The sequence below is a fragment of the Odontesthes bonariensis genome, chromosome 10, assembly GCF_027942865.1.
Source record: "Odontesthes bonariensis isolate fOdoBon6 chromosome 10, fOdoBon6.hap1, whole genome shotgun sequence".
In the NCBI taxonomy this organism is placed as follows: Eukaryota; Metazoa; Chordata; class Actinopteri; order Atheriniformes; family Atherinopsidae; genus Odontesthes; species Odontesthes bonariensis.
This window is the reverse complement of record NC_134515.1, coordinates 5,706,732-5,734,494: the sequence shown is the minus strand read 5'-3', so window position 1 is coordinate 5,734,494 and position 27,763 is coordinate 5,706,732. Positions and strand designations below refer to the sequence as shown.

The 27,763-nt window shown below is 41.9% G+C and overlaps 1 protein-coding gene across 5 annotated transcripts in view; it reads left to right on the top strand.

The window, feature by feature from the left end:
* Positions 1-26,064, top strand: part of usp19 (ubiquitin specific peptidase 19) — a 31,338-nt gene extending 5,274 nt beyond the window's left edge. Inside the window, exons 1-25 of one of the 5 annotated variants that reach the window (XM_075476027.1) lie at positions 1,243-1,367; positions 1,885-2,013; positions 2,102-2,238; positions 2,420-2,965; positions 5,362-5,731; positions 6,586-6,742; positions 6,831-6,902; positions 7,707-7,822; positions 9,795-10,036; positions 12,124-12,316; positions 12,914-13,047; positions 13,184-13,342; positions 15,056-15,166; positions 15,252-15,362; positions 15,512-15,613; positions 15,730-15,870; positions 16,695-16,813; positions 16,919-17,062; positions 17,845-18,236; positions 18,332-18,442; positions 19,959-20,175; positions 20,266-20,418; positions 21,028-21,194; positions 21,283-21,458; positions 23,092-23,670. In XM_075476027.1, the coding sequence (XP_075332142.1) occupies positions 1,358-1,367; positions 1,885-2,013; positions 2,102-2,238; positions 2,420-2,965; positions 5,362-5,731; positions 6,586-6,742; positions 6,831-6,902; positions 7,707-7,822; positions 9,795-10,036; positions 12,124-12,316; positions 12,914-13,047; positions 13,184-13,342; positions 15,056-15,166; positions 15,252-15,362; positions 15,512-15,613; positions 15,730-15,870; positions 16,695-16,813; positions 16,919-17,062; positions 17,845-18,236; positions 18,332-18,442; positions 19,959-20,175; positions 20,266-20,418; positions 21,028-21,194; positions 21,283-21,458; positions 23,092-23,361 (4,479 nt within the window). In that variant the 5' untranslated portion in view covers positions 1,243-1,357 and the 3' untranslated portion in view covers positions 23,362-23,670. Of the gene's footprint in view, positions 1-1,242; positions 1,368-1,884; positions 2,014-2,101; positions 2,239-2,419; positions 2,966-5,361; positions 5,732-6,585; positions 6,743-6,830; positions 6,903-7,706; positions 7,823-9,794; positions 10,037-12,123; positions 12,317-12,913; positions 13,048-13,183; positions 13,343-15,055; positions 15,167-15,251; positions 15,363-15,511; positions 15,614-15,729; positions 15,871-16,694; positions 16,814-16,918; positions 17,063-17,844; positions 18,237-18,331; positions 18,443-19,958; positions 20,176-20,265; positions 20,419-21,027; positions 21,195-21,282; positions 21,459-23,091; positions 23,671-25,490 lie in introns of those variants that run through there. The other 4 variants (XM_075476026.1, XM_075476025.1, XM_075476023.1 and 1 more) reach the window with 4 other exon arrangements.
* The last annotated feature ends 1,699 nt before the right edge of the window (positions 26,065-27,763 follow it).

The window sequence follows — 27,763 nt, the reverse complement described above, 5'->3', positions numbered from 1 at the left end:
TTATGGCACTTTCATTCATATGGCAGCACATTTAAAATAAAACTAAATGCTAAAGGCTATACACTACTTTTGGATTCATTTTTGGATTTTGCGTACAAATGTGATTAATCAGGGAAATCATGTGATTAATTAGATTAAACATTTTAATCGTTGCCCAGCCCTAGTATGAATGATGTGTTATGGTTTCCACCATTCTTAGAAAAGCACCGACTTTCCCAGTATCATTTCCCCAATATTTACACCCTCGATTCCTCCTCCTGCTCCTTTATTTGTCTGTGTGTAGAGGCGAGTTGACAGGAATTTTTTTAACATTGAACGCTCTCATTTTAAACAGATGCCAACTAAACATGATGTGTGACAGCTGCATCATCACACAAGGCCACGCCCCCTTCAGGTGTCTCTTGAGGCAACCTCCTAAATGTTTTGCAGGGTGACAGAATAAACAAAGAGGCTAAAATATGACAAAATGCAACATACTTTTTCCTTTTATTGTTTTTCTTTCTCTCTCTGCTGCTTCTCTTTCTGCTGCTCGTTCATTTTGCCGCTTACCGAACAGACGGCAGCTGAGTAGTTTGCCGTCACCACATCTAGTCCTTTCTCCATATTAGCTGCCGCTAAATTTGACGTGATCCCATATTGGGACCGTTACGGTCATGCAGACAGGAGGTGTTCCACTCTGCGTGGGACCGTCTTTTTTTAGAAAGCCATTTAAGTTTGACCAAAAGGTGGTATTTTTAAATTGCTGAAAGGAAAGAAAGAAAAATAAATAAATCAAAGTTGCTTAATGTAGTTGGAAACCGTGTTTGATCTGGTGTGTGTGCTTAAAGAGCCGGTGGTTGTAACACGGCGTGAGGTGGGGGGCTAAAACGAAGCGCCGCATGCTCTGCAATGGTAGATTTTATAGATAGATAGATAGATAGGTAGATAGATAGATAGATACTTTATTAATCCCAATTTGGGAAATTGTTTTGTTGCAGCAGCATACAGTAAAGATATGGAAAAAAAACAATTAAAGTAGTAAAAACAAGCGAATAAAATAAAATAAATAAAAATAGTGCTCGGGTATTAAGCTTGTGTGGGAAGTCCTGTTGTTTTAGCCACTGTGGTGTGGCTCCACTGGGAGCGCGACGGTCACCATCTGGGAGGGATTGAGTGTTGCTCCTGACCTTTCAAGGGTGGTTAAGTCAGAGGGAGAGATAGGAAGGAGTAAGTGTGGGAAAGTTGAAGCCCTCCAGTTGTTGTTGAAGGCTGGAGGATCCATACATGCCCTCTTTATCTTGTCAGAGGAGTCGCTACTTGTCGCGCGGCTTTAAATGTCAATTTTATTCTGAATCGCTGCCACGTGTCCTAGATCACTATGAAAAATGGTAGGTGTTTTTAATTATTTTTGGAAATGTTTGGGCTCTTGAATGCTTTCCAAAGAAATAAGCTGATAATTTGTTTACATGCAGTTGTTGGCTTGGAGTTTTATGGTGTTCAGATCATTTTAGATGTCCTGCCTTCAGTCGCTGCTCCCTGTCTGCCTCGGCGGGCCCGGGCACATGAGTGCACTGGTATGGTCCATCTGAATTTTTAAGCAGGTGTATTTCAGTCTGTCTGTGTGACTACACTGTTAAAGGGCAGAAGCAATGAGACGGTATGTTCTGCTGATGACTGCTTTTGAGTCCGTTTGGTAAACTCTCGTTTTGATCTTTAGATTTTCTTTTCTTTCTTTTTTTCGTAATTCATTGACCCTGTGTCCCGTTTTTGCCGGGTGGTTTCTCCCTTATTTGATCTTGAAAGTATCAGCACCACCATTACTCGGGTTTCTGAAGAAGAGGATGATTTTTAAAGTTCCTCTAACGCTTTAACGTCGGTGCTGCTCCTGCTGTTTTATTTCCTCAGATGTGTTTGTGGACTGGAAGCAGAATGTTAATGAAGTGACTGTCAGGCTGCGCTGTGGGGAGGGCGTGCAGAGGATAGAGGATATCAACACCACGTTCACAGATACACACTGCACTGTGTCCTTCCCAGGTAAGAGGATCAATAAATCAAAGTCAGAACTAGAATAATCTCACAAAAACCAGACTGAAAAGTTTGTGAACCTGTCTTCGTTTCTCAGATGGGCGGCAGTGGAACTGCCAGTTGCAGGAGGAAATTGAAGCCTCATGTAGCAAAGTCCAATACAAGGAAAAGGGTGGTTTCCTGCACCTTATCATGCATAAGAAGATTCCCTTTCACATTTGGCCTTCCCTGAAGGTGAGTCTGTTTTCTCTCCTCGCCTGAATGCGTCTGTGTTCAGACTTTCCGCGGATAATTGACTGAATAATTGCTAAGGATTTAGGGCGTTGTGCGGGGATGTCACAAACTGTTTGTCCTCTGAAGAGTAGGCATGTCAGAAAAGGTTGACTAAACGTCTGTTTGTTCCCGTCTGCTTCAGTCAAACAAGAAGGAGAAGGAGGCGGCACCCAGAGAGACCAAATGTGACACGAAAGCTGTTACACTGGAGTCGTCAGAGAAACCCAAACCATCAACACCGCAGCCACAATGTCATCCCAAGCCTCCCTCTTCTCCGACACACAGCGAGCCGAGACGCAGCAGCGGCAAAGCCGAGCGGGGTGTCAAGCGCTGCTTGAAAAATAAACCCTGCGATAAGGCCGCTACGGACTCTGTAGGGGGGAAAAGCGCAGCTGGAGATGGCTCAAACGCCCCCAGCAAACCTGTTACTGTCACCAAAGGTGAGCAGCAGCAGCCTCAGGAACCCAGTGCAAAGCGCACAACTGTACGGCTGCCCAAAACGACAAAAGAGGCTGAGAGGGACCCGCCCTCTGTTAAGTCTACGGCAGAAAATGGTAAAGCCCTACATGCACACCAGCCCGCCTGTCGGAGTCCTCCGACACAACGCAGGGAGGCAGACAACCGAGCAGAAGGACAGGACAGCGGCCAGGAAGTCGGACTGGACGTGGCTGCTGCCAGCAGAGTTCAGGTGGGATCCGTGCACTGTGTGGGTTTAAAGTAGAGTCATTTGTTGTTTCAGTAATGTACACAAATACTGAAGCAAAGCATCTGAGTGAGCCCATGTTAGTTTGCAGTTGCAGAGCAAAGTCAACAACCATAAAACTTAGGTTAAACACCATATGTCCCAATGTGCTGCTGAGCAGCATATGTGTGCATCTCCCTTTCAGACAGAAACGGCATCAACCTGCTTTCACCTTTCAGGCCTGTCATCATTATTAGACAGGATGGCAATTCTTATTTTGTTTGTTTTTGTTCTTTATTAAAAAGCATAAAGATTAAGTCAGTAAATTACACTAAAAGCTGAAAGTTTAAACTCTCAATTTCGATGCAGAAAAGTTTGTGACTGTACTCAACGGGCCACAGCCTTAAAATCAAAAGTTGTTGGTCAGAGAAATGAACTTGTGGTGTGAGGAGAACCAGTGCAGGAAAACTGAGCACAGTGGCTTCATACATTATAGCTAACATTTACTAATGATTACTAACATTATTTTCATAGTGCTGTAAAGTTTGCCATCACACAACGGAATAGAACATAATAAAGTTGGTAGTTTACTAATGAATCATTAAATAAGACCCAAAAAACAACCTAACACCAGAGGATCAGCTGATATTATTATTATATTATATTATATTATTATTATAGCTGATATAGTTCCTCTGCACACTGTATAACAGCGATGCCGGAGAGGGAGAGCAAATGGAGAACGACATGAGAAATGAAGTATGAAATTAGGACAGCGGACTTGTAGAGCTCAGTTCTTGCATGTGTTGGACGGTTTGCGTGCACTCCGTCACCTTCGGTCTCTCGTACCCCAGCGTCCTGGCAGCCTGATGCCAGTGGAAACCTAAACTCCAGGGGGTTGCACGGAGTGAACAGCTGTCAGCTATTAATCTTACACCATTCTGACGTCCCATTTGGAACCCCCCCGTCAAATAATCATGTGCTTATCCTTTATTATTGGTGTTCTATTCAGCTCAACAAAATGCATCCTGGCAGAAACTTTGGCTGTTTTCCAAACCGCCCATGACACACCAGGTGATCCGTAGTATCGACTGCACACTGCGTACTACCGAACTAAAGTTATCTGATGTATTGTTAGCCATTCAGCTGAAATACAACAACAATAATAACAACGATACTGACTGTAATGAATGATTAAATTTGAAATGTTCTTCTTTTCTGGCATGACCTGCTGTGCAGTAATTTCCTGCCCGGACAAAATTGGAGCAGGAAACACAAAATAAGCATTATATTAATGTGGGAGCGCAGTGCATTGTGGGATATAGTGTCCGACGTAGACTGGTCAGATGCATGCTGGAGAATTTATTCCAAATCAGTGCAGCATCTAGTACTTTTCACATACTGCAGACTCTGCAGCAACAACAACAATTCAATTCAGTTTTATTTATATAGCGCCAAATTACAACAAATGTCATCTCAAGGCACTTAAATAGTATAGTCCAATTCAAGCCAATTGGAATTCAATTCATTGTAATCATAATTATTTTAAGAATAAGGTTGGTAGGGCTAGCATAGTACGCAGCCTTTAAATCGCTGTGAAAACGATGTTAGCAGCCGTCAGCTAACGTTGGGAACACTGGTGGGCTGAGCAGTTGTTTAAGCTCTTATTATAAGCTATTATTCAGCAATAAAGTAGTGGTTTAACATTCAGTCTGTTCAAATGAATTAAAATAACTGGGTTAAAGTTGGGTTTCTCTAGCAAGCTTTATTAATTAATTGTCAAGGAAACGGGACATTTAGTTACTGTAATCTGGTTTTGAGATTAAATGTTGACCAGCCACACAGTAAACTCTTTCAAAAATGGCGGTGTTGTTGTTCTGAGAGGAAGGGGCTAAACTGGAAAAGTGATTCCGGAAATGATGTTGTTAGCCGACCAATCACAACCCTTGCAGTCTCCGCGAGTCTCCGTCTCTTCGACGGATTGATAGATAGGAATGTTGGCCGACGCACGCAAGCGACGGAGAGAGCGTCTCCGGGAGGGTTTCCGTAGCCTTTCCCGGACGACTATAAATCAGGCTTAATTCTTTAAAACAGCTGGTGTGTAATTCAGTCGTTTTGTGGTTCGTTCAGACGGCAGATGGCCAGATAAAAATGAACCAGCTGGGAAAGAGACAACTGTGTGCGATGTCTGTTGTACATCGAACTGTCTTCACAGCTTTTAGTGTCACCTAAGTCCGAACTGCAGATGCTTTGTATCTCTCTGAAGTGTTGAGTCGCATTGTGTTTTACAAAGTCTTGGTTCAAACTAGAGTAAAGTTACCTGTTTTCATGATAACGGAGGAATGAGGGAGCAAGGTCCAATCCATCTTTTCAGCATATTGTTTTTCTCCTTTCTTACTCAGTCGGTAGAGACGAGAAACCATTCCTCAGACACGCCCGGAGCGACGGCACATGTCGGCGACGACCAGCCGGCCGTTCCTGTCAGCACCACTCACTGCTTCAACAGCGAGGTGGACTCGACTTCCCCCCAAAGGCCGAGGGACAGCACAGACTCGGAGCCGGAGAGAAAACCTGCTGAGCACGACTCGGGGCAGGAAACTCTGACCCACCTCCAGCTTGGCTCAACAGAGACGCCGTCGGTGCCGGCTGCTGGCGTGGCTGCCAGACAAGGCCAATCCCCGGGTCTGAGTCAGAAGCAGAACAGCTGCGATGGAGAAGAGAAGCGGGACCAGTCAAAGGAAGAGCCGCCCCTGGAAATGAAGCAACAGGACGGTTAGTTTAGAGGGTTTTGGGGGATGATTGACATGTTTTTACTAACATTTTTGACATTTACCATTAAATGTTCTGCCAAGTCTTTGATTTTATTTTGAGAACTCCATGTCGGCCCTCATTTTAATTGAAAAGCGGTCATCCCAGTAACAGATTAGCACGTTTCAGATCCTTTTTTTCCCCTCCCTGTTCTGTTTGTAGCCCCAGACAGACACAGAATCTATGCAAGGCAAGGCATCTTTATTTATATAGCGCATTTCATACACAGGCAACTCAGTGTGCTTTACATAAAGACGAGGCATTTAAAAGAACAGAAAAACAAGCAATTTAAAGAGAAAAAAAATAGAATAAAAATTAAAACACAGTTAAAAGCAATCAAAGAAGAGGGGGAGAAAGAAAAATATAAACTCAACCATAAGCACACAGAAAGAGAAATGTTTTTACAGTTGGGGCTGATTTCAGTTCTGCTGGTAGTTTGTTCCAGTTGTGTGCAGCATAACAGCTAAAAGCTGCTTCCCAGGGTCCAGTTTGAACTCTGGGCTCCACTATCTGACCTGAGTCAGCAGATCTCAGAGCTCTACTGGGTTTATACTCTACCAGCATGTCATTCATGTGTTCTGTACCTAAACCATAGCAGAACTTTAAAATCTATTCCATATCTGACCGGGAGCCGATGTAAAGACTTTAGAACTGGGGTGATGTGATGGGATCTCTTTGTTCTGGTTAAAACTCGGGCAAAATGTACACAAAATACCGCGTGCACTTAACTCAGACCGGTTGGTTTGACAGCAGCTCAGCAGCGATAGTTTACTCACCATCTAACTGGACTTGTTGACTGTGTCTTTAACTCCTCGCAGCCCCAGAGCCGATGGTCAACCTGCAGCTTGTGAAGAACGACTCGTATGAGAAGGGCACAGATCTGATGGTGGTGAATGTTTATATGAAGGGAATCTGCAGGGACACGGCCAGGGTCATCTTCAGAGAGCAGGACTTCACGCTCATCTTCCAGACCAGGTGGGGAAATCGTTCACGAAATGTTGTTGTAACATCTTCCAAAATTTAAGGACAAGTTGATTAATGATCCCGTTTTATTTTCCTACAGCGACACAAACTTTCTTCGGCTTCATTCGGACTGTGGACCAAACACAGTTTTCAAGTGGCAAGTCAAACTCAGGTAACTAAAACATCTTCTTTAAACGAGCTGCCGGAGGGAGCAGAGTTGACATTTGCTCCAGGCAACGATTTGTGTTGGTGTCAAACTACTTGGAGCCATTATTTGGAGCTAATGAGTCGTGAAGAAACTGTCAAACACATTAAATCACATTACCTGTCATTTCATTTTTTTTTTTGTTTGTTTAATATTTTTATTGGGAGGTAAGGCACATTGGAATATAAATTAAAAGCCACATTTACATTGAGCATTGTATCGCCACTGTCAGTTTGAGCAAACATATTGATACAGTCAAAAATAATGTGCATCTTGATGAGTTAAAAAAACAAAAACGTGCACTTCCTCTAGTGTTTTTGGTTGTTTTTTTACAACAATTACAGAACAATACACAATTGTGAGGGGATACTTAACTAACAGTTAAGGGCATCTATATATAGCAGTTGAATAAGTAGAATACGTGTAATATGTACACGTGTGTGTAAGCTGCTCAGTATAAATAAAAAGGAGGACAAAAGACAGAAAAGGAAAAAGAGAAGGAGAGAGTGAGTGGGGGTCCATCAATCAGGGGGCAGAAGTACCTGTCATTTCAAAGGCTAATATGATCATTTCCTGGCAGAAAATGGAAGACCTAATGATGGCTCTACTTCTGTTTATTTGACATCCTTCATGTCACAAATGTCCCTAAAACATCAGTTGTTTAACATCCTCAAACACGGTGGTGGGAATAATGAGAGCAGTTCCCCCCTCACTGCGCCACACTTTGTCCTTGAATCTGACCTGAATGCATTTCTGCCTCCTGCGTTTCAGGAACCTGATCCAGCCTGAGCAGTGCAGCTACTCCTTCACCCCATCCCGCCTGGACATCACCCTGAAGAAGAGGCACAGCCAGCGCTGGGGGGGTCTGGAGGCCCCAGCCACACAAGGTCTGCTGCCAGGCTTCCACCTGGTGGAATTTTGATTTTCTAACATGTACTCGTCAGTAGGGCCGGCACGGTATATGTATTCGTACCGAACCGTCACGGTTCGGTACGAATACATATACCGTGCGTTATAAGAACGCAGTTATCAGAACTGTCCCATTCGAATTTCGTTCTGATAACTGTCCTTCCCCAGCGGAGCTGTTTCAGTCTGCATTCGCACATGAGTGCCGCGCGCGTCAGTGACGTGTTAGCCGTTAGCCGTTTAGCGCCACATTCAACAACTAAACAGAACAAAACAATACCCGAAAGAAGAAAAAACACCACAAAGAAGCTAATATGGAGAGCGGGGAGGCCACTGTGTTCATGGTCTGCATGATGGTGATATTAATCATGGACGATCACATCAGGTGTCTAACATCGAGGCTGGAAGAGCACACAGAGAGAGTCAGGATCAAGCGCAGGCGATACTTCTTCGTTTCATGAAGGAATGAGAGCAGAGCGCTGCAGACAAAGGAGACAACGTGTAAGTTTAACTTATTAAACACGCGCCGGTTCTGTCTGTGTGGTATAAGTAAACATCTAGCATGACATGGGTCGTAGCTACCGACCACCACACACCTCCGTCAGATGTGTTGCTATAGAACCATGAAAAGACCCGACCAATTACGTCTCCCAAATGTATTACAGCAACCCCTGGATACGAATACATGCAGAGCAAAAAAAATTACCGAAGCAATTGGAATTTACATCGCATCTGCTATGCGCCCATATTCCACTGTAGAAGAGGCAGGATTCAGATATCTATTACATGTGCTCGAACCTCGCTACACGCCTCATTCGGCACTGTACCGAAAATGTACCGAACCGTAGGGTACGTACCGAACCGTGAGTTTTTTGTACCGTTCCACCCCTACTCGTCAGTCACAAACCTAAGCTTTCACGCTCGGATAAATCATGGATTCATTGTTTAAGTGATTCATCGAGGGAGGAGAAAACGTGTTGAAGGCTGTTATGTTCCTACAATGTTTGTTATTGTATGAAATTATTGAGTGAAGTTCCTTAATCAGAACAACGGTAATAAATTAATACATCTCTTTGTCATTAATTAGATATCGGTGACTGTCTGTGTAGCCTTAAGGTTTTGTGAGAATATTTATAGAATTTAAGATGATTCTTTAAATTAATGCAATTTGATTGAGTCAGAATGTCAACAATCAAGAACTCATTCCATTTAACAGCAGTTAAAGTGTAACAACTTGTTTTTAATGTTTTTCTGGTAGAAAATGACAATTATTGTGTTTTCCAAAAACTTCTTCAGAACTGTTGTTTAGCCCCGTCCTGTGTGTTACTCAGTGGGGTCACACGGCACTGAAAGGATCAGACTATTGGCTAAATTACAATCAGAACGAGTTATTAAGTTCATGTAGACACCTTAATCTACAAGAAATTGGATCGGATCGGATTAAGACCCCGAGATTACTCGGTTTTGTGGACGGTTCATGCTCGAGATTTTTTCCCGGGGTCGTGAGTCAAAGGAGACGATATTCCTGTTGTTGTCGCCGTCAGAAAGAAACAAACAACGCGATGGAGAATGCTCCGTTGGGCATCGAGTTTGTGCAACAAGCAGCTCATCACAGAGCAAATGTAGAGGGACGTAGCTTCATCTTGCTCTGCGTTCTCCATCTTTCTCCAATGCCTGAGTTTGTTGTTGTTGTTGTTGGTGGTGAAGAGGTCAACAGGAAGTGGCTCTATTAGCAACAGTTGGAATGGGTACAGCGCCACCTATCATACCGGGGTATGACACGCTTTGTGCCTCTGATCCCATTCATTCACCGCCATATATCCAAGGAGAATTACCCTTGCTCAACTCATTCTCATTGTAATTTAGCCAATAATCTGATCCTTTCAGTGCCATGTGACCCCACTGACTGCAGAGCTTCAGCTTCTAACCACAAGCTCCGTTGTCCTGTTTAAGGTGCAGTGGGCGGTGCTAAAGTTGCTGTGCCCTCCAGCCCTACCTGCATGGAGAAGAGCCAGCCAGGCAGCAGCCAGCACAGCCTCCCAACTAAGGAGGAGCCTCCCCGGGTGGGGGAGGACACACCCAAAGCCCCCAAGGCCTCGCCCCGAGGAGTGGAGGACGGCGGTCTGGATACTGTTGCTCCTCGCACCGTCTCTGAGCACGTTGCCATCACCAAGCCAGAGCCCACCGTTACCACAGTGAGTGGAGAAACGAGTACCCACGCAAACTTTAGGGACTCGAGCACCATTGTTTAAGCAGGATCTCTTTGGCCACATCATGTTACCCATCTGCTTTGCTGAAAGATGAGGGCAGAGGAGATATTAACAAACGTGTGGATAGCCACTCGGGATGTAAACAGTTAATCGACTATCGATTAATTGTCGATAAGAATTTTCTCGACTAAATTAAATTAATTGTCAACTAATTGAACATTGTAATCTAAGACCGTTTCCCACAGGACGTACTTGAACGTGACCCGAAATTCTCGCGAGCCGCGAGAGCTCGACCTGACACAAACTTGAGGCGACAAACAGAAACATTAGGCGGTCAAAACGGAGTGTGGGAGCATTTTAGAATAATGCTGTATTCATTATAATGGATGTCTATGGGAACCGTTTCTGTAATCTCCCATTGCAGAAAAACTAAAAAGCTGTAAAAACTGATGTTGTAGCTCATCAATGACATATCCCAGACCTAATAATCCCCCATAGAATATTTCACTTTGCACTGCATACATTGAAAATTTAGCAGTTTTTGTGTGTGTTTTTAAACAGAAATTGGTTTTTACCTCATATACACTGGTATTTAAAGGGTTCATTTTTTTAAAATAATTGAAAACTTGGTGGTTATGACCAGAACTGAAGGGGAAGAAAAGATTTCTGGGGAAAAAAGTGGAAAAAAATATTAACATATGGTATTTGGGGGATCATTTTAGAAGGGGACAAAAATGTCCCTTTTCAGAAATTAAGGAGTTTTTTTTTTTTTTTTTAAATAAGGCATAACAAAAATATTAAAAATGACTAGAAAATCAATGTTGTTGCTAATCATTGACATATCCCAGACCATAATTATCCCTACTCAATAATTCCACTTTGCATTCCATATTTTGAAAATACTGGCACCTAAAGGCTTAAAATTTGGGCTAAAAAGTTCAAATTGACATCTAAAGGGTTAATTTTTTGAAAATAATTGAAAACTTGGTAGTTATGATCAGAACTGAAGTGGAATAAAATATTTATGGAAAAAAAAGTGGGAAAAAATATTAATATATGATGTTTTTAGGTCGTTTTAAAAGGGACAAAAATGTGCCTTTTCAGAAATTAAGGAGTTTTTTTTTTTTTTCTTTACACAATGAAAAATTGCATTTTGTATGATGTGTGTTTGAAATTCGAAAACAATAGTCAAAAATGCACAACTGGACCAAATATGATGAGTATCACTATCTACAGTGTGAAATTAGAGGAGAAAGTACACCCCAAGTGGACAAAAATGTCCCCTAAAAATGTCACCGTCCTCAGGGATGATTTAAGTTGTGTTCAGAATATATTTGAAGTTTCCTGGGCTAGTAATCTTACTGTTACCTTTCTCAGACCAAGGGGGATTATAAATGCTGCTGCTAATGTTTTAAGTTTTACATATGTAGTTTACCAGATTATTATATGTGGGCTACCCATATTGTTTAGATTTCTATTTAAAATTGATTTTATTTTCTTAATGTTTCACATTCAACAGGTGAGCCAGTGCAATTATTTTTTATGTATTTTAATTTAATGTGCATAATTTATTTTGTTAAAACTACATAAATGCCATTATCTGCACAGTATCCTAACTGATACAACAAAACATCAATTGTGCAATATAACATGCATTTTTATTCAGTAAATAAACTATATTTTGCTTTTTATGTTAAAGACACTGTTGATACCGTGAGAAATTTACATTCTCAGGAAAAAAGCCGCTTATCAGTTAATCGTTAATCGATCGATAAAGTCAATCAACTAATGATTAATGAGTTAATCGATAATTTGCATTCCTAATAGCCACAGAATGGAATCAGAATCAGAAAAGGTTTTATTGCCAAGCAATTTTTACATCACTAGGAATTTGGCCTGGTCTGTTTGGTGCCATAAAAACAAAAAATATAATAATAATAAAATAAAGTAATAAATAAAAAATTAAAAAAAATATATATATGTACAAAGTATTTGTAAGTTGAGTGTAAATGAGAAAAACTGATGTGAAAAAAGGTAAATTGGTGTGTGTGTGCCTGTGTTTCCTGCCTCAGCCGAAGCCTACCTGCATGGTGCAGCCTATGACGCACGCTCCTCCTGCCAGTAATGAGCGCCATGAGGAAGAGGAGGAGAAGAAGGTGTGCCTGCCTGGTTTTACAGGGCTGGTCAACCTTGGCAACACCTGCTTTATGAACAGTGTCATTCAGTCCCTGTCCAACACCAGAGAACTCAGGGATTACTTTCATGGTAACGTGGGAATTTATCTACTTTGTTTATCCCGTTGAACACAGACAGAAAAGTGTATTATTTCAGGACTCAGAGGACAGATGGCTCGATTTATCTCTCACACCGCTGCCAAAAAATGCTAATCTGCCTCAAAGCTACGAAACGCAGCATGTTTTATTTTAGTTTTTGCTCGGGTTCAAGCATGAATTGGGTCCACAGGGGCAGGTTTAATGAGGACTCTGTAAATTTAACAGGCTTTATCTGCATAATCCAGATGTAATGTGGTTTAAACTCTAAACTCAGAGTTTAAAACCCTGAAATGATTGCAGCTAAATGTGGGTCACTGTGTTCTTGGAGGTGAAGCTGGCAATGTAACAGAAGTTTGATAAATCCTGTCATCACATAGAAGCACAAAGGGCTCCAGCATGTAAATGTTTGTATTTATTAGCCTGTAAATGCACAGCCCAAAGTTTAATGAGTATTTAAGAGGTTTTGAGGATGCTGGTCTCGTTTCAGTGTTCATCCATATGAAGTAATTCCAACATATTGCAGGTTATATTGTGTCTAAGCTCCCAATTTGGTTTCTTTTTCTGACGCCTGTATTTGCTTCATCCTCAGACCGAGGATTTGAGGCTGAAATCAACTGCAGTAATCCGCTGGGAACGGGAGGCAGGCTTGCTATTGGCTTTGCTGTGCTGCTCAGGGCCCTTTGGAAGGGGACACATCACGCCTTCCAACCATCAAAACTGAAGGTAAACGAGCAGGATTTATTTTTCAGGATTTATTAGGATACATGTCTTTCCTTCTAAGACTCATTACATTCTATATCAGCGTATCATTTCCTGCTTTCCCCTAATTTTTTTCCTGCTTTTGCTTGTTACCACGCAGGCGATTGTGGCCAGCAAAGCCAGTCAGTTCACAGGTTACGCTCAGCATGACGCACAGGAGTTCATGGCGTTCTTATTGGACGGACTCCACGAGGACTTGAACCGCATCCAGAACAAACCGTACACGGAGACGGTCGACTCTGATGGACGGCTCGATGAGGTCGGTCAGATGGAAATTCAAACTTCCGTAAATTCCGGACTATAAGCCGCTTCTTCTTTCCCAGGCTCTGAGCACCACGGCTTATAATACGGTGCGGCTAAAATATGTTTGTTTTTCATGCCAAAAAAGTTTTAGCGAATAGTTCACAGGGGTCCAATGAAATTTTAGGATAAATCAAACACACTTACACGCCTAAATTATTGTAAATCGGTCATTTGTACTCGCCTTCAACATGGAAAACAAACGAAGAAATGCACGTGATGCAGCTTTTAAATTAAAGGCAATTTTATTTTTAATAATTTTTTTATTATTTTTCTTTAAATTTATTTCTTTATTTTTTTTATATAGGCATACTTATTTTTTATTACTATTATTTCTTTATTTTTTCTATTATCATTATTTCTCTTGTATGTCCTACACGACTTGAAAAAGACCTAATAAATACTGTGCAAAAAAATAAAAAATTAAAGGCGATCGATCTGGCTGCCGAAGAAGCAAACGGATTTGCTGCACGTAATCTTGGCAAGAGTCTGAAGTGAGTGACGGACTTCTGAGGCTGTTCAATTCGGACACCGAAGAAGACGACTATGATGGTTTTAGTGCGCAGCAGGAAGATGAATAAGGCGATCGATGACTTTTCCTGGTAGGCCATGAAGCATTTCCGCCCCGTATTTGTGCGTTACCGAACCGACAGGTATTTAAGTTAAAACCAGCTGTGTTACAGGCGCTGTTCGGGGGGAAAAAAGCATTTCCAGTTTGTATTTGTTTATGTTACCAAACGCATTTAATTAAAAGTTTAAAAATCCTCACCTGGAACACCTTTCTGTGTAAATATCTCATATTACAATGTGGACACCCTACACAAGAAACAAAATGGATTTTCTTTTTAAAATCAGAGGGATTATATTCAGGTGCTCTTTGTAGTGCGAAATTTACGGTAACGTCAATTCTGGACTACAGAGCGCACCTGAATATAAGCCGCACCCTCTCATGTTAAAAAGAAAATCCATTTTGTATTTGTTTAGGCCGCACCGGATTATAAACCGCGGGTGGCCACATAGTAATATGAGATATTTACACAGAAAGATGTGACACGTGAGGATTTTTAAACTTTTAATTAAATGCATATGGTAACAGAAACAAATACATACTGCAAATGCTTTTTTTTCCAAACAGTGCCTGTAACACGGCTCATTTTAACTTAAATACCTATCGGTAACGCACAAATACATGGTGTAAATGCTTCTTTTTTTTTTCGAACAGTGCCTGTAACACGGCTGGTTAAAAAAAAAAAAAAAAGAAAAGACAGAATCCTACCAGGAAAAGTCATTGATCGCCTTCAATTTAAAAGCTGCATCATACGCATTTCTTCGTTTGTTTTCCATGTTGAGAGTGAGTACAAATGACCGATTTACAATCATTTAGAAGTGTAAGTGTGTTTGATTTATCGTACAATTTCAGTGGACCACTGTGAGCTATTCCTTAATTGTATCGGTCTAATGTTACGAGGCAAAATGTTTTTGGCGGCATGAAAACAAAAGAAAAAAAGCATATATTAGTCGCACCGTATTATAAGCCGCGGTGCTCAAAGCCTGGGAAAAAGTAGCGGCTTATAGTCCGGAGTTTACGGTACTTTGGGGGAAATTTGAATAGAATTAACCATCTCCGATGACTCCTGGCCTGCGAGAACTTAACCAAGCTTTGGCTCGACAGGTGGTGGCAGAGGAGGCGTGGCAGAGGCACAAGATGAGAAATGACTCCTTCATCGTGGACCTCTTCCAAGGCCAGTTTAAATCCAAGCTCGTGTGCCCCACCTGCTCTAAGGTAACATCCTACAAAAAAGAAGTCATGTTGCAGTGATGAAGCGCGTTCTTTGGCTTTGCCTTCAGCTCTTTGTGTTGGTTTTCAGGTGTCCATCACCTTTGATCCCTTCCTCTATCTGCCCGTCCCGTTGCCTCAGAAACAAAAGGTGCTCTCTGTGTTCTACTTTGCTAAGGAGCCTCATAAAAAACCCATCAAGGTAAGATGATATCTGTGGCGTCTGTGTCCGCTGAAACAAATACCACACCGACGTAGTCAAATAATGTAATTAACTGATAAAATGTGTATCTATCCTTCATATCAGATCATATCCTCTTTAACCTAAGTTTTTGTTTATGCGTTTCATAGTTTTTGGTGAGTGTGAGCAAAGAGAACTCCAGCACAGCCGAGGTCCTCGAGTCCATCTCCAGGAGTGTGAGGGTCAAACCCGAGAACCTCAGACTGGCAGAGGTGGGATATTTAAACCAGTCGGGGGTTTTATACCGGGACAGAAAACCTTAGAGCAACACACAGCAGTTGTTCAGCTTTTATGTTGTCAGTAAATCATTTTTTTTTCCACCTCACAGGTGGGGAAGAACCACTTTCAGCGCGTGTTTCTGCCGTCCCATTCCCTGGACACGCTGTCCCCCTCAGACATGTTGTTCTGCTTTGAGGTGCTTTCCAAAGAACTGGCCAAAGAGAGGGTGGTATTGCTCAGAGTGCAACAGGTAAAAAAAAAACAAAAACTTTTCCACAGTTTGCTTCATACTTTGGATCAAACCAAATTTATTTGTAGCACATTTCATGTACAGAACAATTAAAAGAAGGAAAAAGATGCACCTTATCAGGAGGAACCACGCTGCTGAACGCAAAATCTGCTGATGAACAAGCTGATATTGAGCTGAAATCTGCTTTTCTGATGAAAGTATTAAAGTAAATCAAATCAAATTTATTTGTGTAGCACATTTCATGTACAAAACAATTCAAAGAGCTTCACATAAAATAAAAGCATTGCAGCAGGGAGTGGAAGAAGCATTAAACATACATAAAAGAATATAAAGAGAAACAAATAAAATCATTTAAATGAATTTAAAAACAAGCAACAGTCTAGATAAGTTCAAAGATATCGTGCAGATTTCATGCATAGACACATGAGAACAGAAATGTCTTTAACCTGGATTTAAAAATGTCTCCATTTGGTGAAAGTTTAATCTCCACTGGCAGTTTGTTCCACTTGTTTGCAGCATAACAGCTAAATGCTGCTTCTCCATGTTTAGTCTGGACTCTGGACTGGACCAGCTGACCTGAGTCCTTGGATCTCAGAGCTCTGCTGGCTTTATATTCTCTGAACATATCACAGATTGTAAACCATCAGCGGGCTTTTAAAATCTATTCTGTGACTGACTGGAAGCCAGAGTAAAGATTTTAAAGCTGCTGTGATGTGTTCAGATCTCTTAGTCCGGGTTAAAACTCCAGCAGCAGCGTTCTGGATGAGCTGCAGATGTTTGTTTGTTTGTTGGATATTAAAAGCGCCCTCCGTTTGTTTTTCCAGAAACTCCAGGTGCCCAATATCCCGATCTCAAAGTGCGCTGCCTGCCTAAAGCCGCCGGTGTCTGAGGAAGACAAGCTGAAGCGGTGCACTCGCTGCTATCGAGTGGGTTACTGCAATCAGTGAGTGTCCTTTGGAAAAAAACAGCTTTGAGAGGAAAACTAATCATCCAGGATGCAGTGAGTCGTCCACTGATGTGTACTTTTGTGCTGTTTCCTCCCTCCCAGGGTGTGCCAGAGGACCCACTGGCCCAGTCACAAAGGCCTGTGTCGACCCAACTCGGAGAACGTGGGTCTGCCCTTCCTGGTTAGCGTGCCCGAGTCTCGGCTCTCCTACAGCCGCCTCGCCCAGCTGCTAGAGGGTTACTCCAGGTAGGGCCACACTGGTTCGCTAAAAGAAACTTCCTTCTGCCACATCTGTCCCGTCTCACTCCAATAAAGTCATGAGAATCTGCACAAACGTGCATCCTTTTTGTTTAACCCTCCTGTTGTCTTGCGGGTCAAAAGTGACCCACTACCATGCTTAGCTGTAGAAAAAATACCGTAAACTATCTTTTTCCAACTTGAAATGTTATGACTTTTCCTAAAGGGACCCCATCATTAGAAAAAGTCACACTTTATTTTTATGTTTCCATGTGGGCTGTACACCACTAGCGTACAAAGATTGTCTTATGGGTCATTTTTGACCCGTGAATTATAAAAACATTTAAACACCAGAAAAAAGTTCACTGTTTTTTTACCTTTCAATATAATTAATTCAGAAGTAATTACTTCACATTTATATAATAGCAATAATAAACTTTTATTATGTAAAAGAAAACTGAGAAAACAAGAAAACTGTGGTAAAAAAAAAAGTGTAATCCTGAAAACTGGTGATTGTCTTTTTGTATTGTGTAACAAAAAATACATGATAAAAAAATGTATTGAATTGAGTTGAATAGATAAATAACAGGTGGTTTCATCATACAAAACAGATTTTGGATTTATAATTAAATTAAGTTGCTTTATTTTGGGGCTTTGGTAGGGCGGATCATTTTTGACCCGCAGGACAAGGGGAGTAAACACAATGTTAAGACCGCACAAAGGTTAAAAGAATGGCCGTAAAGAAGAGGGGAACAAACCCGTACAGTGATCCCTCCAATCTCTCCCCGCAGGTTTTCTGTCAACGTGTTCCAGCCTCCTTTCCAGTCGGGCAGGACGTCTCCCGAAGCGTCCCAGTCTCGGGTGGACCTCCCACCAATGCCTGCAGGCTCTCCTGAGGTTCCCTGCTCTGGGGATGAGGCCACGGGTGGAAGCGGCGCCGTAGGAGCCGGTGATCAGGAGCCAGAGGGCCCCTCCCTGCTGCCTGAATCCCAGGCAGAATGCGCCCAGGCCTCAGCCATCCTCTCAGAGCCTTCGGATTCCCGCTCCTCCTCCCAGACTTCGCTCTCAACCACCCGGACTAAAGATTCGGGGTTCTCTGAGTCGATCTCCTCCACTTCCTGCTGTTCCCTGGACCCTCATGCTGAGAAGGAGACCACCTGTGAGAAACAAGTGCGACCAGAAGGTAAAAAAACAACAGCAGACTAACGCTTCAGTTCTTCTGCCATTGTTGTTGTCTGCTTCTACACCTTGTTGTTTCTCTCTTCCTACTTTCTGAAGCTGCAGTAACGGGGTATCAGCAGCCAAGTGAATCAGCATCTAGTCATGCCTGTCAGTTCTACATCGCCCTGCTGGATTCTAACAACAAGGAGCAACGGCTGGATGAGAGGGGTATGACCGCAGTTAGCTTCAGTTGCTTTGATGGATTTTGCATAATTGTACACTCATTTAGAATATTCCGTCTTTAAGACTGTCGGTGAAGTTAAATGTATTTTATTTATACAGCCCTTTACAGACAATCCTTACGGTGTACCAAAGTGCTTTACAGCAGATAATAAATAAAGAAAAGAATAAGTAAAAACAATAAAAGAACAGTGAAAGCAATAAAATGCAACAAAATCGAATAAGATAAGTGTCATCATACTACTGGGTATTAAAAGCAATCCTAAATAAGTAGGTTTTTAGCCTAGATTTGAAGAGGCCCAGATGTGTAGATGTGAACGACAGTGATGCTGAAAGGGATAGTTCGCCTCTTTTGACATGAAGCTGTAAGACATCCCATATTAGCATTATCATTTATGAACATCTTCTTACCCCCTGCTGCGTCCTGTGAGCAGAGTTCCAGCCTCGTTTTGGTGTTGATGAAGGTAGTCCGGCTAGTTGGCTGGGGTTTAAAAAATAAAGCGTTTTGCTTCTCAAAACAATATGCGTTCAACAGAGTAATACATTTGCATCACAAAATCGTTCTCCAGGAAAAAGTCAGACCTCACAATCGCTTGGCCCTATTTTCTCTTCCTTCGTATCACTGCCTGCTGTGCAAACCGAGCAGGAAACACCGTAACAGGTGCGGCTGTCGGCAGGCGGCAACACACAGTGATATGAAGGGAGAGAAAATAGCGCCAAGCGATTGTGAGCTCTGACTTTCTGGATGAACTTTTTCTGGATATTGCTAATATGGAATGTCATACAGCTTCATGTCCAGAGGCGAACTATCCCTTTAAGACTGTCAGTGAGGTGTAGTTGTGAACGACAGTGATGCTGAAGACTCCTTTAGGATGTTTCAGTGAGTGTAACGACGCACTCGCCGTTACCTCCGTATTCAATCGCGGATTGAAATGAACTGTAACAAAACAAAGGCGAAACTTACCTCAACCGGCTGCTCTGTCCTCCCGGGGTGTCGCATCTAAAGAGGTCCCAGGGGACATGACCCCTTAAATATGGTTCCGGAGGACAGTAGCAAGTAGGAGGGGGGAGTAGTGGAGTGTGTAAATATGTAAAGATGTTTATTCATGTGTAAGTGTTTTGGGTGTTAAGTAATGGTTTAGGGGTTTGTAAATAGGTGATTATATTGTGTATATATTGCAATTTTGGATGTATGTACATATTTATGATTTATTATATTATTATTATTATTATTATGTAAATATTTGAACCTACCTGTTAATGGTTTGGTCTAATTGGTCATGTGACAAAGGGTAGGGTTTTAAAAGGGAGGCAAAAATAGTTTGTTGGGGCAGAGTGTTGGAGATTTGGATTGAGACTGGAGAGTATTGTTATTGTAAAGAGTTTGGATTTTGCCTGTGTTTCATTAAACACACCTTCATTGCCACTTAAAGGATTATTCCTTGGTTTTTGCCTCCGGACCGCTCGACAAGTTGACAGTGAGATTTGTCCAACCTCTCTGCAGAGGATGCACTCGCAGACCTTCCCGAGGATGCGACCCTGGAGCTGGTGTGGAAGAACAATGAGCGCCTAAAGGAGTATGTGCTGGTGAGCTCTAAGGAACTGGAGTATGAGGAGGACCCTGGTTCTCTGAGTGAGACTGTAAGAGCGGGACACTTCACCCTGGAGCAGTGCCTGAATCTCTTCACCAAGCCTGAGGTGCTGGCACCAGAGGAGGCCTGGTAGGATCCTTTGATTCTGTGTTGCATTGGACCCTGGAATACGCTCAGGTTGTTATATATCCAAATGCTGTTGTTTTTTTTTTTTTTAAGGTACTGTCCGAAGTGCCAGCAGCACCGTGAGGCCTCGAAGCAGCTGTTGCTGTGGCGTCTGCCCAACGTCTTGATCATCCAGCTCAAGCGCTTCTCCTTCAGAAGCTTCATCTGGAGGGACAAGATCAACGACATGGTTGACTTTCCCGTCAGGTAATCGCAGCTTAGGCATTTTTGTTTTTGCACACCTCAGTTCTTAGGCAAGACGAGTTTATCTGTACGGCACAATTCAACAACAAGGTGATTCAAAGTGCTTTACAGACGCATTAAAACAGTAGAAATAAAAAGCATGATTTAAATTTTAACCAAAAAAGAAAGAAATAAGAACAATAGATAAAATCAGGAGTTAAATTGTGATTAAGTTTTGAAACTCAAGCTTCAGATTTGGAGCTTTATCCAAACGCAGCTGAAAATAGGTGTGTCTTCAGCCCGGACTTAAACACACTGAGTGTTTCAGCTGATCTGAGGCTTTCTGGGAGTTTGTTCCAGACATGTGAAGCATAGAAGCTGAATGCAGCTCCTCCATGTCTGGTTCTGACTCTGGGAACTGATAGAAGACCGGATCCAGATGAGCTGAGGGGTCTGGAAGGTTCATCCTGGGTCACTGATGTATTCTGGTCCTGGACCATTCAGAGCTTTATAGAGCAGCATCAGAACTTTAAAGTGGCCGTAAAGAAGAATTATTAATCTATTAATTATTAATCTCATAATAATCTTGTATTTTACACAAACAAAATGTGCTAAAACGATGGTTTTTTTCAGGAATCTGGATCTCAGTAAGTTCTGCATCGGCCAGAGGGACGAGATGCAACAGCCTCCCATTTACGACTTGTACGCAGTCATCAACCACTACGGAGGAATGATAGGAGGCCACTACACGGCTTACGCTCGCCTGCCGAACGATAAGAACAGCCAGCGCAGCGACGTCGGTGAGGCTCCCGTCTGAGGCTCATCCCTCCTGTTCTTCCTTTGTTTTCCGATAAGAGCCCCGTTCTCACCTCTCCTCCCCGTTTTAAGGCTGGCGACTGTTCGATGACAGCACCGTGACGATGGTGGAGGAGAGTCAAGTCGTGACGCGGTACGCGTACGTCCTGTTCTACCGCCGGCGGAATTCGCCCGTGGAGAGGCCACCGCGCTTCCTCCGACCGGTTGGAGCCGAGTCGTCCACGTCCGTGGGCGCCACAGCGAGCCAGGTGAGGGTGCTGCCACGGTAACACACAGAGGACCGGCGGTCATGAGGGGCTGTTTTCTTTTCAGAGCTGCTCACCGGGCTTTGGCTGTGTTGGTTGTTTGCAGATCATTATCAGGTGTTGTATGTGTTGTGAATGCCTGAATCTGTGGATTGTTTGTTCAAAACCACTTATGATGTTTAAAGATTTGAGAAATGTGTCAGACTATTAAAAAAGAAAAAGGTCAGTTTTTATTAGGCCATAAAAAAGAGGCATGTGTGTTGTTCTGTACAGCCCTGTGAGTTCATGATGGAGAGATTAGCCTCTGAGGGAGTCTGTCTTCTCCATATTATTGATTTATGATTAAAGATGTTTATCAGTCTGTTTAACCGGTGTTATTTAGTATAAAGCAACTTGAACTTTATCAATAGTTTAAATGCAGTTTATTTGTTATTACCTACCGTAAATTCCGGACTACAGAGCGCACCTGAATATAAGCCGCACCCTCTCATTTTAAAAAGAAAATCCATTTTGTACTTGTATAGGCCACATGGTAATATGAGATATTTACACAGAAAGATGAGACATGAGGATTTTTAAACCTTTAATTAAATGCATATGGTAACAGAAACAAATACAAACTGCAAAGGCTTTTTTTTCCAAACAGTGCCTGTAACACGGCTGCTTTAAAAAAGGAAAAAAGAGAGAGTAGCCTACCAGGAAAAGTCAATGATCGCCTTCCTTCAATTTAAAAGCTGCATCATACGCATTTTTTCGTTTGTTTTCCATGTTGAGAGTGAGTACAAATGACCGATTTACAATCATTTAGTAGTGTAAGTGTGTTTGATTTATCGTACAATTTCAGTGGACCACTGTGACCTATTCCTTAATTGTGTTGGTCTAATGTTACGAGGCAAAATGTTTTTGGCGGCATGAAAACAAAAGAAAAAAAGCATATATTAGCCGCACCGTATTATAAGCCGCGGTGCTGAAAGCCTGGGAAAAAGTAGCGGCTTATAGTCCGGAGTTTACGGTAGCCAGATTTTATTGTATTTGTTTCTTCTGGTTTCCACCTTTCTGACGTACAAAAACGTCCTCTGAGATTTCCTTTTAAATATCAACCATTCTGCCTGTGTGTTTTCATGCTGCGCAGCAGGTGTTTTTAACAGGAAAAACGGTTCCATTAAATGTTCTGATGGTTGTTCATCGCTGCCTCCACTTTCTGATTGATCCCTGCTGGGAAAAGTCACCGAGCAAAAGACAAAAAGGGTCGTTTCAAAGCATTTGGGGTAACTTTTCTTTTAAAAAAGAAGTGCTGTTTTGTGCTCAGTTGTATTTCTTTCTTTTTTTTTTAATCACACAAGCTGTGACCTCTAATGTGGGGTAAAAGGGTCGAATCGTTACCAAATTTTTTTAATTTTTTTGTCAAACTCGCTCTCCGTTTGTCAGAAAATTCCTATTTTCAGATCATTTTATTGACGTTTATGCGATGGTCCTTAAAGCCAATGACATGACTTTCCCTGCATGTCATTGGCTTCTTACGAATCTCCCAAAAAACTCGGCAGGTAAGATCTGTGTGAAGTGTCAAATTGTGATGGTAGTGCTTGTTAGACCACGCCTTTTCCCAGAAGCTGACACCGGTTTCCGCCAATCGCAGGCCTCTCTAATATGGCGGGAATTGGAGGAGGAAGAGGAGGGGCTCGGCGTAGGGCCCCGCGGGCTGTTCCGCTCTGCGCTGCGGCGGCGACAGAGGAACAGGGACCAGGGAGACCAATCAGAGGGGTCGGTGCGGCGGCACCGCAGGCAGAGGATGTCGGACTATCCCGACGACGACTGTGTGCGATACTTTATTCTGGGCACGCTGACCGCGGTGCTCGCTCTCTTTGTTAACTTGGTCTACCCTCTGTACAAGGCCAGGTGGACCTGAGGGTCAGGTCGGGTCAGGGGGTTAAAAAACCCGACGAAGGACGGGTTTTTATCACCTTTTCAGATGTTTTTGGCACTACTTCATGTTATAAGACTTGAACGTCCGCGTAGAATGTTAAAGTTACGATGAAACCTTCACTGGAAAAAATGCCCCTCCAAAAATAAGTAAAAGAACAACAAATACAAGATGTTTTTACTTGAAATAAGCAAAAAAAATCTGCCAATGGAACTAGTGAAAATCGGCTTGTCAAGATTTCTTGAAATAAAATGTGATATTTAGGACTTTTGAGATAAAAGTGATCTTGAAATTAGCTTCAAAACCTCTTAAAGTGGAAAAAAAAAGCTTGTTTCATGTGATATGTGACTCAAAACAATTTGTTTTCAAGACTTTTTCACTTATATATTCCAGATGTATTGTCTTCAAACAAGTCCCTATATCTGGCTGAAATGGTACTTGTTAGGCAGTTGTGTCTGATATTAAGTGTAATGAGATATGGTATTACTTGGTAAGACTTTGATTTTTTCCAGTGTTTAAGCTGTGGGAGACGGTACCGATCTAATGGTCTCCTCACTACACCTTTCCAGGCTTTTACAATCATTTCTACATAGAAATATTTGTTTTTTGGATTCACTACGACAGCCTTAAAAGGCTGTGTTGCACATCTGGAACTGTTAGATCAAGCCCTGAAGGTTTATTCTGGACCTCAGAAATAAATACTTATTCCTCTGCACTAAGGCGGAGAACACCTGGTCCGGGTCTCCACATGAACGCCACCTCAGAAATCAGAATCAGAAAAGGTTTTTTTTATTTTTTATTGCCAAGTAATTTTTACATCACAAGGAATTTGGCCTGGTCTATTTGGTGCCATAAAAACAAAAACATATATAATAATAATAATAATAAAATAAAGTAATAAAATTTTAAAATAGTAAAAATATATGTACAAAGTATTTGTAAGTATATCTACCTGCAGTAGAAATGTGAGATAAGCCGATTAATTGTTCGAAGTTTAACGGCTTTAACAGTGAAAAGTTTCAGTAAAAAAACACAGGGACAAAGGTCGGCTTCATTGTGGACCCTTAGAAGTGCCTTTTCTGTTGTTTTTTATAGATGTATTCGCTTCATCTTCTTCATTTTTATTATTATTCTGAATTATTTCTCATTTATTTGATCTGTCGTGTGCTGAAAGCCATATGCAAAGGAAGGACTCCATGTTCTCAGGATGAAATATGGTCACCAATGACACAGGAAGTTTGGAATCATTGTCCACTTTTAAATGTTCGATTTATTTTTGTAGAAAGCTCAGATGTATGATTTTAATATTTAACTGAAGACTTTTACTCCTGTTGTTTTTTTTTTTTTTAATAACCTTTTTAAAAGATATAAAATCTGAATAAATAAACATTAAAAGGTAAATATTAATAAATAGAATGCATATGAGTATGTTTTAGATTGTGATTCTATCTTTTTCTTTTCACACCTCCTTTGTTGTGCTGCAGCTGTGTAACTGTAACTGAGTGTTTGGGTCTCAGGGAAAATCTCGGTGCTTTTCTGGTACCAAGGCGGCATCCAGCGACCTGTGTCTGCCTTAAAATGCTTTTATTATAACCGAGAAGCATGCCATTCTCTGTACTTGATTCAGATTTATGCAATGCTGAAGTCCACCTGGGTTTAAAAGTTGGCTCTCACGTGCGCGTCACATGCGTCTTTACTCTGTGTGTTGGTCGACAAACATCTGTGCTGCTGGGTTTTTTTTTTTTTTAAGTCCACTCGATCTGAAGGATGAAATCATGAGTGTGTGTGGTCTGCTGTATCATGTAAATTGCAAAGAATAATCACGTGTAATATTTTAAGGTTGTCTGTGTAATATATTTGGAATTATTGAGCTCGTAAAAAGTACTGTGTTTAAAAGATGATCTATTTAAATTCCCTTGCAATAATGTATGTTTTACCTCCATCTAAATGCTGCTTTCTAATATATATAAAGGGTTGAAATAAAATCATGTTTATTGTCTTTATCCAGTTACGTCACACTCATTATTGTGACTTTTCTTCCCCCTCCAGACAGTTGAAGCCTCCCGGTAACCCGATCCAGCCCGATTTACAGTCAACACTGGTTTATTTTACAGGCCTCTAGCCAGTCACTGTTCGGGACAGACCTGGACCCCGAAGGACCGCCCACGCTGACCCCCGAGGTGCCGTCCGACCTCTTCGCCCACTCCACGGACTGCGCAGCGCCGTCCTACAGCAACATGGAGGAGGTGGACTAGTGACCGCGAGGGCCGAGGAGCGAAACGCCCTGGAGAGCCGGACACCCGGGGACGCCATAAGTGGGAGCTGGAAACGTCCGCATTCATCTTCAGTGTTTGAATCGGACGTCCAAAACAAAAAGGTGCAATGTTAGATCTGGATGATGATCCCCACTCATCAGTTAAATACATTAATAAACTTACTCATTAAGGCTTAACCAGCTGCTTTTGTAGGTCTATTCATCCAGAGCGTATAACGACACACACACACAAGCTTACACACTCGTATCATCTCAGAACTCCTGTTAGTTGCTCCTGACACAGTGAAGCTGCTGCTGGAGGGCTCCACCCGCCGGGGCCTCCACGCACCAACGCACCTTCAGGTCTGGACTCCAGCCAAAAACCTTGACCAGACCTGAGAATCCCTGGCTGAGGCTGTGGTTGATTTCTTTTTTTTTTTTTTTTTTTTTTTTTTTTTTTTTTTTTTTTTTTTTTTTGGGGGGGGGGGGGGGGGGTAAATGTGGGGTTGTGGTTGTTTAAGTGTGTATAAATCTTCATTATTATAATTATTTTTAAGGCTGGTTTGACCTGTGAGTGATCGGAGAAAAAAAGAGGGGTGGTGACTTTAATTTCTTATTCTCAGAAATGTAGAGGGCACATGCTTTTTTTTTTTTTCTCTTCTTCTGTTGTCGCTTTCTAAAATTCAGTTGGCTTTTTTTTTCTTTTTTTTTCTATTTTCTACTTGTTTAGATATTTGATCCTGTGGATGCAATTGTCGGAAGGCTTCAGTAGAAACTGAAATGTGCATGGCTGCATGTTCCTACAGGCCGTAACCCCCCCAACCCCCAGTTAAACTATCCTACGGTTAATCGTTTCTGTTTCGTGAGTGGTCCAGTCTCACCCCCTCCCTCCTTTGTCATGGACTGCGTATACAAAGTGGGAATAATTGAGAATGCTGCTGTGGATACTATAAATGGTTAATATAAATAAAAAAAAGTTGAATTGCTGATGGAAAAGCCTGCAACCTTTCCTGTTTTGTCTCTACACTTCACATGTAGGAAACAACTCTTTAGATTTCTCCTGCCTGTTGACGGCTTTCAGCTCTAATTCATAAACGCAGCAGAGCGTCACTTTCAATTTTAGTTGAGATGCTGGCCGTCTGTGCCTAAAGACTCGTGTGAATAAAAGCTCTCAAACATAACCGAAGAGTTGGAAAATAAACGATAATAAAGGGCCTCGTGCAACAACCACTCGCACAAACAGATTTGTTCTAAAGTCGTGCGTACGAGTGATTTAAGAGAAATAGTCCGCTGTTATTTCAATAAAGTTTGCTTCACTTATGGATTGTACATAATATATACATTATACCCCATAATGACGCTGACATTATTCTGTTTGACTTAAATTCTGCACTAATTGAAGGTTAATTTTACTCTGGATATAACGAGTTCAATGGGAAGCGTAACCAGCGGCTGACTTTGTATTTTTGGATGCCTTAGCGCGTCAGGCTTTTAGAAGAGAGCGTGTGTTCCGAGAACGTGGAGACGGACGAATGGCTGACTTCGCGATTTAGATTGCCGAGGACTGTGCTGATGCAAATATGCAGCTTGCTGGAGCCACAACTCCAGAGAAAAACCCGAGGATCAAACCCAGTTCCACCACACGTCCAGGTCCTCGCCACGCTTGGATTTTTGGCCACGGAAACCTTTCAGAGGCAGATTGGAGACGGATCGGCTGTTGAAAGGGATCAGCTTGGTAAAGTCGGTCACAGTGAAGTCATTGATCGTTTTGCCTCGAGATGAAGACCAGGTGGTACAGTTTGATGCTTAAAAAGTAAACTTATATAAGTTAGAGCAAGATAAATGGGTAGGCTAGTTTAAAAGGCTACTCAATCAGGGGGATAACTTATCAGACCATATCATCTACTCTTAATTTAAGTTTTTGACTTTGACTATTCCCTCTTGTAGAAGTATTTATTGACTGCTACAGTAAGATTAAAACATGTACAGTGCCTGGACTGAAATATTGTTAATTATTTAGTATCTGTTGTAACACTGTGTTTTTTAGTAATATTGCTTCTTGTAAAAGGCTGACTTGAGTATGTTTGATGATCTACAGTGTTTTTATTTGCTTAGATAGCCTGTAGCGCCTGT